This window comes from Podarcis muralis, chromosome 18 (assembly GCF_964188315.1).
Source record: "Podarcis muralis chromosome 18, rPodMur119.hap1.1, whole genome shotgun sequence".
Taxonomy (NCBI): domain Eukaryota; kingdom Metazoa; phylum Chordata; class Lepidosauria; order Squamata; family Lacertidae; genus Podarcis; species Podarcis muralis.
Genome location: NC_135672.1, coordinates 10,052,389 through 10,064,029, shown reverse-complemented (window position 1 = coordinate 10,064,029; position 11,641 = coordinate 10,052,389). Strand labels below are relative to the sequence as shown.

Genomic DNA, 11,641 nt, shown 5'->3' with positions numbered 1-11,641 from the left:
CGAATCCCTGCAACAGAGTGAGCTCCCGTTGCTCTCTCCCAGCTCCTGCCAACCTAGCAGTTCGAAAGCACGTCAAAGTGCAAGTAGATAAATAGGTACTGCTCCGGCGGGAAGGTAAACGGCGTTTCCGTGCGCTGCTCTGGTTCGCCAGAAGCGGCTTAGTCCTGCTGGCCACATGACCCGGAAGCTGTACGCCGGCTCCCTCGGCCAGTAAAGCGAGATGAGCGCCACAACCCCAGAGACGGCCACGACTGGACCTAATGGTCAGGGGTCCCTTTACCTTAAGCAGAGGTTGGGTGGCCCTCCATCAGGATTATTTAGTTATGATTCCTGAGTTGCAAGACGATGGACTGGATTAACAATGGGGGCCGCTTCCAATTTGCAATGCTATGATTTTATTTTATTTGTTTTGTTTTATTTATTGAATTTATAAAGCGCCGTGTACCCCGAGGTCTCAGGGCGGTTCACATAAAAAGATCGCAGCATATAAAATAACAATAAAAGGAATAAATCATCAATCTTTATTACGCTCCAGAGACCCAACAAATCGTTACAAAGCAATACACAATTCATACAGCCTACCTCCCGGTTAAACAAGCATTTTGTTCAGAATATAGGGATCATTGGTTCTTGCAACCACCGATAAAAACTTTGCCACTGCTAATGTTCTGGCGTTTGTCCGGTCTTCCAATAGGAACCTGACATAGTAAGCCTCTGATTTTCCCAGGAAAGGTACCAGCAAGGGTAGTAGCAGTTCAGCCCTGGCCTGCTCATATTTTGCACAGTGCAACAAAATATGTTTTATGGAATCGATGTCTTGAGCACACGAGCAAAGTCTGTCCTGGTAGGGAACTCCTCTCGACCTGCCATCCAACACTGCAGAAGGAAAGATGTTTAGTCTGGCTTTGGTGAAAAACCTTCAATAATTTGGTACTGTCAGGTATAAATCAATAACACCCCCCCCCCAAAGAGCCACATTTTAAAAGGGTATAGGATGTTGATCAGGTCAACCAAAGGCCTGCTTAAAAAGGAATGTTTTTGCCTGGCGCCCAAAAGTGTCTAATGAAAGCGCCAGGTGAACTTCCCTGGGGAGAGCGTTCCACAGACGGGGAGCCACTGCAGAGAAGGCCCCGTTCTCGTGTTGCCACCCTCCGGACCTCTCAAGGAGGGGACACACGAAGGAGGGCCTCAGAAGATGATCTCAGGGTCTGGGTAGGTTCATATGGAAAGAGGCGGCCCTTGAGGCATTGCGGTCCTGAGCCGTTTAAGGCTTTATGGGTCAAAACCAGCACTTTGAACTGGGCCCAGAAACTAATCAAAAGCCAGTGCAGTTGGACCAGGGTCGGGGTAATATGCTCAAACAGTCTTGCCCTCCGGTGAGCAACCTGGCTGCTGACTTCTGCAGCAGCTGAAGTTTCCGAACAATCTTCAGAGGCAGCCCTACGTATAATGGTAACTCTTATACAGTGGTACCTCGGGTTAAGTACTTAATTCGTTCCGGAGGTCCGTTCTTAACCTGAAACTGTTCTTAACCTGAAGCACCACTTTAGCTAATGGGGCCTCCTGCTGCCGCCGCGCCGCCGGAGCCCGATTTCTGTTCTTATCCTGAAGCAAAGTTCTTAACCCAAGGTACTATTTCTGGGTTAGCAGAGTCTGTAACTTGAAATGTATGTAACCTGAAGCGTAAGTAACCCGAGGTACCACTGTACGTTCAAAGAGTGGAGGAGTTGGATAAATCTTTGTTCCACCAGTTGTGGTTGGGCTTGCAGTGGCTCCCATCATCAGTCACTATTGGCCATGGGCTGGAGTCCAACCGTATCCGGAGAGCCACACAGGTACAGAACAATAGAATCCTAGAGCCCAATGGGACCCCATGGGTTCATCTAGTCCAACCCCTGCAATACGCCCCCATAGGGGGATCAGACCCGTGACCTTGTCCTTATCAGTGCCATGCTCTAATCCATAGGTAGTTCAAACTAAGGCCCGGGGGCCGGATCCAGCCCAATCGCCTTCTCAATCCGGCCGACGGACGGTCCGGGAATCAGTGTGTTTTTACATAAGTAGAATGTGTCCTTTGATTTAAAATGCATCTCTGGGTTATTTGTGGGGCATAGGAATTCGTTCATTTTTTATTTTTCCAAAATATAGTCCGCCCCCCCCCCCCCCCAAGGTCTGAGGGACAGTGGACCGGCCCCCTGCTGAAAAAGTTTGCTGACCCCTGCTTTAGACCAACTGAGCTGACCGGCAAGGCTTTATCGACAAACCCCACCCATCTGGTTCGGCCGCAGTGTTCACCTGAGAGCTTTGCGCCTGTGTGAAACGCACTCTGCGTGCGCTCAGAAGCCAAAGCCACCCTTTTCGGACATCACCTTGCGATCCCTCCAGAGCTTTCTGGCTCTGAGCGCGTATCCCAAACCCCCCCCCCGCCCCCCGCCCCAATTTCCCAGCCCCTGTCTAAAAGCAGGAGGGCTGGGCTGGATAAATAAAGTATCTTGAAGGTTTGAACCTCCTTGCAACCCGGGGGCATGTTATTGGGAATATTGGGGGTGAAATTGGCTGCGGTGGGGGAGAGGGAAGGAATGGGAACAATTAAACACGTCCTCCGTACAACATTTGTTACGTTGCCCTCTGCGGAAAACAGAATAGAAATCGGAGGAGAAGGCTGAGCTGGCGAGGGCAGTTGCGTTTTTTATAATATTAAAAAAAAGGTTTTAGGATGCTTCGGGATGCGTTACAGGTTGGCAGGTCCCTAGCCAACCCCCCCCCCCCAATTCATTGCAACAGGCTTCTGCGTGACAGCGGTAGCAGATTGGGGGGGGGGGTTGTTGCGGAGAGGGGTGGGGGGTTTGAAAGAGAGAGAGAAAGAATAAATAAAAAAAACTGCCCGTCGCTGTCTTAGGAGGAATACGGCAGGGCTGCGCGCAGCTTGTAATTGGAAGCTTTTCTCCCGTGATGAATGAACGGTGCTAACCGAGCCGGCTATAAAACTGAACGCAGGTCCCTCGCCTACTTCATTTGCAGCCGGACCAGGTGCGGAGAGCATCTCACCCCCTCCAGAAACATCGCAGCCCTTGTCTCCGCCGGAGTTTCCAACTTACAGGTGAGTACAGCCAGTTCCTCTACTTTTTCTTATCAACACTCTGCGCAAGAGCTAAAACAAAGGAGGGGGGAATTGGTTTGCTGGGTTTTAACACCCCCTTTCTTAGGTCCTTCCTCTTCTCCCTCAAAATGCTTTCCGAGGCTACGGATTCCCCAGATATATTTTCTTTTGTCGCATCCGGGTGTCCAGAGAAAGGTCAGGGGTCTCGGGGCCAGTTGGCTGGCAAAGTTCGACCCCGGGGGTGATGTTTTGAGCCCGGTTGCAGCCTCAAAAGTCGCCCAGAAGAGCGCCCCCCGGCAGGACCCAGTCGAGGTGTCCCCTGAGCATATGTGGAGTGTGGCAGAAAGCCCCACAGGGAAGGAAGTGAGGTGCAGGAGCCAGAACAAAGCCGGCAAAGTTTGGTGCCGATTTACAGAGCGGCATCTGCAAAGGGGACGTCACGAGGTCCGCAGGTGTGTTTGAGAGAGGGACCCAGTCCAAATATTTGACCACGGGGAGGTGGAACAGGCTGGCCGCTTCGGCCACCGCAGGGGATACGAACCACGGTGCAACCTGCGCCAGTCTCAGCCTGGAAAAGAAACGGCTCTCCAAACTAGACACAACCTCTAGACCTGCTTTCATTTGTCCAGATGTTAGCGGAGAACTTGTCTGTGTAGAACCCGCTCCTTTGAACCAGGGGTCAGGAGGAGGGTGGGGTGGCTGGCTGAGCCCCTAACCCCTGGCACTGCCCCTCAGGGGTGGGCCGTGCCTCAGTCCTAGAAGATCTCCAGGTGGATGCGAGAGATTATCCCCGTCTGAAACTCTGGAGGCTGCTGCTGCCAGCCAGTGTGGGCAGCCCAAACCTAGGTCCCCGGCCTGGTTAGATTCAGCTGGTTAGGTGGACCAAAGGTCCGACTCGGTAGAAGGAACCTCCGTAGGTCTCCCAGAGCACATGAGAGCTTTGCAAAAGGGCTTTTTGATGAACAGGTTGCCGATTTCACAGGACGCCCAACTGAGGCTGCTTTGCTTCTGTTGGGCTGCTTCCTTGCCTCTGCCACCCACAATCTCTCCCTTGAGAGACAGGGACCACCTTTGTGGTTTCCAGGTGTGGGCTACCTGGACTGAGGGATGCTGCTCCTTCAGGAGAGCATGGATGGACGGTGTGGATTTTTTGGGAGCAAAGAGAGAGCGTTTCCAACTTGCAGCTCAGCACGTCGGCTGCGATTCCTGCATTTGAGCCGTGATCCCGGGGGTTGGTCTAGATGAGCTTTGGGAGTCCCTTTCCATCCCGCAGTTCTGTGATTCAACGGCCGCTGCCGCAGAGCGCTGAAGCGGACCGTGTCCCAGAACCAGGGGCTGCCGCGAGTTTGATGTGTGCTGCCTCCCCGTCGGAAACAAGGAACGCTTTTCCAGACCACCTCGGTCTAATATTGTTCTCCCAGGGCAAGAACTGGCAAATTGGAGCAGAACCGGAGAGATGTTGTCAGGTGTTAAGTCACACAAAGCTCTGTTGCACTGACTCTGACCGCTAGTCCAGCTGGCTCGAGGGTTTCGGAGAGCCAGTCGCTCTCCAGAGTACCAGGGACCGAGTCTAGCGAACTCGAGACCCTTTAACACGTTGCTGTGACCCTTCAGAGATTGCTGAACTACAACTCCCATGATCCCTAGCCTTTGGTGATGTTGGCAGGGGGCCGAGGGGCCATCGATTTCCCCAGACGCCCTTTCCCCCCCAAGCGGAAGATTGATAAAGGAGCAATCCGATTCAATTTGCACTGGAAAGCAAATCGATTTGGGTTTGCTCTTCCCTGAACCATCTGGGGAACCGAAAAGCAGCCGTCCTCTGAAACCCGCAATTTTGCAACGCGGTTCTGCAGGCAAACAAACAAAATGCGTGCAAAAAAATTGAATGAGCGGGGCTAAGGCACGCATAAAAAGGTATCTCAGTGAGAACAACCCAGGAAAAGCCTGATTATTAGGGAGGGAATGCTTTGCAAAAAGAATGCATGGAAAGTATCAGGCAAAATTTAATACAGATGTATGTATATGAGGAGAAGTTTTCACTGAAGCGCTGTTGAATTTTCATGGGGACTCTTTTTTTTCAAAAATCATGAACTGATGTGGAGAACTGGAACTCAGAACAGGGTAAGCGAGGAACTGAGGGCAGACCTGCGCAGTATGTTTAAAGCACATCTAATACACATTTAGGGACGCGGGTGGCCATCTGTGTAAGGTAAAGGGACCCCTGACCATTAGGTCCAGTCGTGGCCGACTCTGGGGTTGCGACGCTCATCTTGCTTTATTGGCCGAGGGGGCCAGCGTACAGCTTCTGGGTCATGTGGCCAGCAGGACAAAGCCGCTTCTGGCGAACCAGAGCAGCGCACGGAAACGCCGTTTACCTTCCCGCCAGAGTGGTAACTATTGATCTACTTGCACTTTGACGTGCTTTCGAACTGCTAGGTTGGCAGGAGCAGGGACCGAGCAACGGGAGCTCACCCCGTCACAGGGATTCGAACCGCCGACCTTCTGATCGGCAAGTCCTAGGCTCTGTGGTTTAACCCACAGCTACACCCGTGTCCCACCCAACCTCTGCTTAAAAACCTCCAAAAGGGGGAGTCTTGATAGGACTTGCAAGGTAGTTTCCTACCAAGTACCCAAACACTCTACTCCTGACATCATATATGGGATAAGGTTTGGGATAAGTAAACATTGGGCTGAAAAGGGACAATCTTTTCCTAAGGTAAAGGGACCCCTGAACATCAGGTCCAGTCATGGCCGACTCTGGGGTTGCGGCGCTCATCTCGCTTTATTGGCAGAGGGAGCCGGCATACAGCTTCCGGGTCATGTGGCCAGCAGGACTAAGCCGCTTCTGGCGAACCACAGCAGCGCATGGAAACGCCGTTTACCTTCCTGCCGGAGCGGTACCTATTGATCTACTTGCACTTTGACGTGCCTTCGAACTGCTAGGTTGGCAGGAGCAGGGACCGAGCAACGGGAGCTCACCCCGTCGTGGGGATTCGAACCGCCGACCTTCTGATCGGCAAGTCCTAGGCTCTGTGGTTTAACCCACAGCACCACCTGCGTCCCCATGGGCCGCAGAAGTGGCATGCAATTTCTCATGCCTTTTGAGTCAGCTGCAGCAAAAGCTCCCCTCACTCTGAACGCAGACCTCTGTCCCCCCATCCCCGTGAAGTTCATCTGTCTAGAGGCGCACAGCATTTGTGCGGCAAATATCAGTGCAGTATTGATTCTCTTCCTCTCTGCAAAGGCAGAGAGAGATAAAGCGTGTGTGCGCTTTGAAGGAATGTTGCTTTGCAACGCCATCGGAAAAGCATTTGTCACTGGCGAAGAAGTTGAGAAGCAAGCAAGTGTTTATAGCTTTCAGACGGTCTCCCCTGGGTCTCGGGCCGGTCATTTTGTAGCAGACGCTGGCATCTAGGCTTAATGTCTGTTGGTGTGAGGTGAAACATCTCGAGTCCGGTGGGAAATTGAGCCTTTTAAGCTCACAGGAGATGTTTCTTCAGCGGGAAGAGCGAGAGCTAAAAGAGTCAGCTGTGGGGACGCCAGGAGCGAAATCAGATTTTCACGCTTTTCCTTCCTTGCACACCTGGAAAAGGAAACTCCCACTGGTATGATGAGCAGAGAGAGAATTCTGCCTGTGCATGTCAAGTTTGTTATGTGGCAGTGATGGGAGCAATGTTCCCCAGTGAAATCTGCACCCAGAGGGATGCCGGACAGAAGAAGAGAACGCCATTGTTCACTCAACGCATAGTTAAATTGTGGAACTCTCTCCAACAGAACTAAGGTAAAGGTAAAGGGACCCCTGACCATTAGGTCCAGTCGTGACTGACTCTGGGGTTGTGGCGCTCATCTCGCTTTATTGGCCGAGGGAGCCGACGTACAGCTTCTGGGTCATGTGGCCAGCAGGACTAAGCCGCTTCTGGCGAACCAGAGCAGCGCACGGAAACGCCATTTACCTTCCCGCCGGAGCGATACCTATTTATCTATTTATCACTGGCATGCTTTCAAACTGCTAGGTTGGCAGGAGCAGGGACCCAGCGACGGGAGCTCACCCCGTCGCGGGGATTCGAACCGCCGACCTTCTGATCGGCAAGTCCTCGGCTCTGTGGTTTAACCCACAGCGCCACCCGCATCCCTTATTCCATTCTTAGACCAAGGTAAAGTTCACAAACCGGGACACTGTTTCCAGTTTTGCAGAGTTTGTAAACCAAATAGTTTGTAAACAGGGCTGTCCTTAAACCAAGGTACCACTGCACTGTTCTCCTGCTCCTGGGAAGATTCAGGATCCGTATCAGGAGCAAGAGAGAGGCTCCCACCATTCCTCATCAGTGCAGCCCTCCTCAGCACGGTCCCTGACAGACCATGCCTTCATTCTTCCCGTTCGTCAATACCAGTCTCTTAGCTACCATTAACCCTGTCTTCTTTCTGCCTATCAGGTGTCAGGACTTGCCAACTCCTCTCCTGGAAAGAGGAGCTGCGGAAGTGAGAAAATGTGGTTACTGGAGAAAATCCGCGGCTCGGTGGAGAACGGCGGCTCCCGGGGGAACGGCGACTCCGGAGATAAGCAGTCCAAGGGGCCTCTGTACAGCAACGTCCTGACGCCGGACAAGATCCCGGATTTCTTCATCCCGCCCAAGCTCCCGATGGTGCCCCCGGAAGCAGAGGGGGCAGAAGGAAAGGCAAAGCCCAATCTGGGCACGTCGGCCTCAGAGCAGAACCTCTCAGCCCGCAAGCCACAGCGCAGCCCGCGCTTGCCGGCCAAAGCCGCATCGGAGAGCAAGAATCTCCTGAAGGCCGCCAGCCGCCACATCATCCAGATCGAGAGTGCCGATGAATGGGCGTCCGAGGAGGACTTCAGCACCAACGCGGACCCCCAGTCGCAGACAGCCATGTCCCTGCCGTACGTGCCCAAGGCGCAGACGTCGTATGGCTTCGCCACGCTCATGGAGAGCCCGCACACTCGCCGCAAGGAGTCCCTCTTCCACAGCGAGCACACCAGCCTGTGCCCGTCGCAGTCGACCTCTCCCAGCTCCCAGCGGAGGTCTCCTTCGGGAGGGAGCAAGACCAACGGCGAGGGCGGCCACCTCAACCCTTCGGACATCAGCATGTCCCTCATGAACCCCTACCGCTACTTCAGCGGCGGCGAAAGCGACACGTGCTCCTCGGCCGAGTCGTCCCCGTTCGGCTCCCCCTTGCTCTCGCGCTCGGTGTCGCTCCTGAAGATCTTCAGCCAGGAGAGCCAGTCCAAAGTCATCAAGCTAAAGCACTCAGTGGCGCGCAACAGCTCTCTCTCCACCGACGACAGCTCGGCCGACACCAGCCCCAGCTCGCAGCGGCGCCAGCGGTGCGCCACCCCTCCCGCGGGGGCAGCGGGCGCGGCACAACAGCCGGCGGCGCCGGCAGACCAGCCAGAGCGACTTCACAAGGAGCACATTATTCCCCTGAGCAAAGGGGGCAGCATGCGGCTGGCGGCTGAATACAACCCTTCGAGTGCGCGCCTTCGGGTGCGCGTCATCACAGCGGAAGACCTCTACGACAAGCACTGCGATGCGCGGAGCATCAATTGCTGCGTGGCCCTCTACCTGAACCCCGGGAAGTTGCAAAAACAGCGCAGCACCATCATCAAGAACAGCCGCTACCCCGTCTTCAACGAAGATTTCTTCTTCGATGGGCTGGGGGCCAGCAACGCCAAGAAACTGTCACTCAAGGTCAAGGTTCTCAACAAGGGAGGCAGCCTCAAGAGAGACACCCTGATGGGGGAGAAGGAGCTCCCCTTAACGTCTTTGCTCCCATTTTCATAAAACGACCTTGGTCACGCCTCCCGCTTGCATCCATCCTGTCCGGAATGGCTCGTTCCTCCACCCTGTAAATACAAGGAAGTTGGAGGGGGAGGCTGACACAAGATGGTGATGGCTACTCAGTGTGTCCCCCACCCCCGAAAAAATGCTTGCTGCATGTTTTAGGGCAGGGAGGGAGGGGGGGAGTAAGCATGTAATCTCGCCAGCTGCTGATGCGATCCCTTTCCTTGCGAGATCGAAAATATAATTGCCTGTCCGGGGTGGACGAGATTTTGCCCTGTGCACAGTGAAGCGTTCTGAGTTTATCAAAGAGATGAGCTCATTGCGGGGAGATAAGGGGGGGTGACTATAGGGCTGTTGTAAGTCTGGGAAGGGATCCTCAGAACGGATTTTTGCTGCGGCATGTTGATGCATGAGCGCAACGGGCTTTTTGCTCTGCTTCCTTCTCCCTGTCGTACCTGGATCCCGTTAAACTGCATGCAGTGTAGCAAACTGGCGATCCCCATCGGCCATCAGCTGTGCTTGGCCGACGTTGTCTGAGCAAAGGTGGTCAACAGACAGGAATTAGTCCGGTGGGAGACAGCGTGAACCAGGGGTCACCAACTTTATGGGATCTGTGGGTGCGTTTAGAAACCCGGAGAAATGGTTGTGGACACACGACCTGTTCTGTTGGGTACGACGGAACGCTTATATCAGGAGCTAATTTTGGGTGCCGGTTAGGGGAAGAGACTTTCCTGCGGGTTTCCTGTGTTGCCACAGTTGCTGTGTTGGTGACCCTCAGTGTAAATAACCCAGTTGCCTTATGGGAAAGGGGACAGGGGAAGTGACCCTCATTATCCGAACATCCTTGCCTTAACAACCTTTTGCAAACGATGGATTTGCACCTGGGAGCTGGGGGTGGCTCGTTCTTTTGCAAGGAGGTACCCTAGCAAGGATGGGACGCGGGTGGCGCTGTGGGTTAAACCACAGAGCCTAGGACTTGCCGATCAGAAGGTCGGCGGTTCGAATCCCCGTGACGGGGTGAGCTCCCGTTGCTCGGTCCCTGCTCCTGCCCACCTAGCAGTTCGAAAGCACATCAAAGTGCAAGTAGATAAATAGGTACCGCTCCGGCAGGAAGGTAAACGGCGCTGCTCTGGTTCTCCAGAAGCGGCTTAGTCCTGCTGGCCACATGACCCGGAAGCTGTACGCCGGCTCCCTCGGCCAGTAAAGCGAGATGAGCGCCGCAACCCCAGAGTCGTCCGCGACTGGACCTAACAGTCAGGGGTCCCCTTACCTTTACCCTAGCAAGGAGCTATGGGCAGCGGGGAGACCCATAAGAACCCCCCCCCCTTTCCAAAGCTGTAAAGCTGCTGTCATGAAGGCCAGCACCAGATGTTTTGCAGAACTGGAGGTTTCCGCATCTTTCTATCTCCTTTTCTTATTGGGAAAACCCAACAGGCAGAGCTACTCCCGGGGCATGATGATTCCGCCATGGGGAGTTTGTGGCTTTGCAGGGTCTGCAAAGGGCCTCTGATACGCTGCCCAAATAGGTAACTCCCCCCCCCCCTTTCTCTGAAAGCAGGGAAGCCCCCTTAAATTGCCTTACACTGCTCTGGTCCATATCTGGTCCAGGGTTTTCGGTCGGAGCAGGGTCTCCCTCCTTTCTTCTGATGTTTTTGTTCCTTCTAACCGGAGATAGGGATTGGAACTGGGACCTTGTACAGGGAAAAACATAGTGCTCTACCGCTGTGTTACAGTCCTCCTCCTTAGGAAGTGGATATCTCAGCACTGATCCAAACCTCCCATATGGCAGGCAAGGAGATAACCGGCGGCACCAGGATTCGAACTGGGACTGCTTGCATGCAACGCATGCGCTCTGTGGCTGAGCTATAGTTCTTTTCACACTTGGGGTATCCGATTCCTATCACCCACCGTCATCCGCTCTTTCCCTTCCTCCTACTTTTTGGGAATTCTTGTGTTGGCTTTGAAGTGCTCCGTCAGGGTTCCCTTCCCCCTGCACTGCCCATTTCTCGCTTCCCCAGAACCGACACAGCGCCCCCACTTTTGCACAAAAGAAATGCACTTTTAAACGTCCCTATTTGGTGATGGCTAAGGACGCTGGGCAAGGGACGTGGGTGGCGCTGTGGGTTAAATCACAGAGCCTAGGACTTGCCAATCAGAAGGTCGGCGGTTCAAATCCCCGCAATGACGGGGTGAGCTCCCGTTGCTCGTCCCTGCTCCTGCCAACCTAGCAGTTCGAAAGCACATCAAAGTGCAAGTAGATAAATAGGTACCACTCCGGCGGGAAGGTAAACGGCATTTCTGTGCGCTGCTCTGGTTCACCAGAAGCGGCTTAGTCCTGCTAGCCACATGACCCGGAAGCTGTACTCAGCTTGGCTCCCTCAGCCAATAAAGCGAGATGAGCGCCGCAACCCCAGAGTCGGCCACGACTGGACCTAATGGTTAAAAAGGTAAAGGTACCCCTGACCATTAGGTCCAGTCGTGACCGATTCTGGGGTTGCGGTGCTCATCTCGCTCTATGGGCCGAGGGAGCCGGTGTTTGTCCGCAGAGAGCTTCCAGGTCATGTGGCCAGCGTGACTAAGCTGCTTCTGGCGAACCAGAGCAGCACATGGAAACGCCGTTTACCTTCCCGCCGTAGCGGTTCCTATTTATCTACTTTGACGTGCTTTCGAACTGCTAGGTTGGCAGGAGCAGGGACCGAGCAACGGGAGCTCACCCCGTCGTGGGGATTTGAACTGCCGACCT

The 11,641-nt window shown here is 54.0% G+C and overlaps 1 protein-coding gene across 1 annotated transcript; it reads left to right on the top strand.

Moving 5' to 3' along the window:
- Positions 1-2,886: 2,886 nt before the first annotated feature.
- On the top strand, positions 2,887-11,198 carry C2CD4C (C2 calcium dependent domain containing 4C). The gene is made up of 2 exons (XM_028713785.2): positions 2,887-3,100; positions 7,534-11,198. The coding sequence occupies exons 1-2, from the start codon at positions 2,957-2,959 to the stop codon at positions 8,896-8,898; spliced, it is 1,509 nt and encodes a 502-aa protein (XP_028569618.2). The 5' UTR covers positions 2,887-2,956; the 3' UTR covers positions 8,899-11,198.
- Positions 11,199-11,641: the final 443 nt, after the last annotated feature.

What these genes read in the sequence shown, in the direction of transcription:
- C2CD4C (XM_028713785.2), top strand. Translation starts at nt 2,957, where the DNA reads ATGAACGGTGCTAACCGAGCCGGCTATAAAACTGAACGCAGGTCCCTC. An exon ending in CCGGAGTTTCCAACTTACAG is followed by an intron (nt 3,101 to 7,533) that starts GTGAGTACAGCC and finishes TCTGCCTATCAG; the next exon opens with GTGTCAGGACTTGCCAACTC.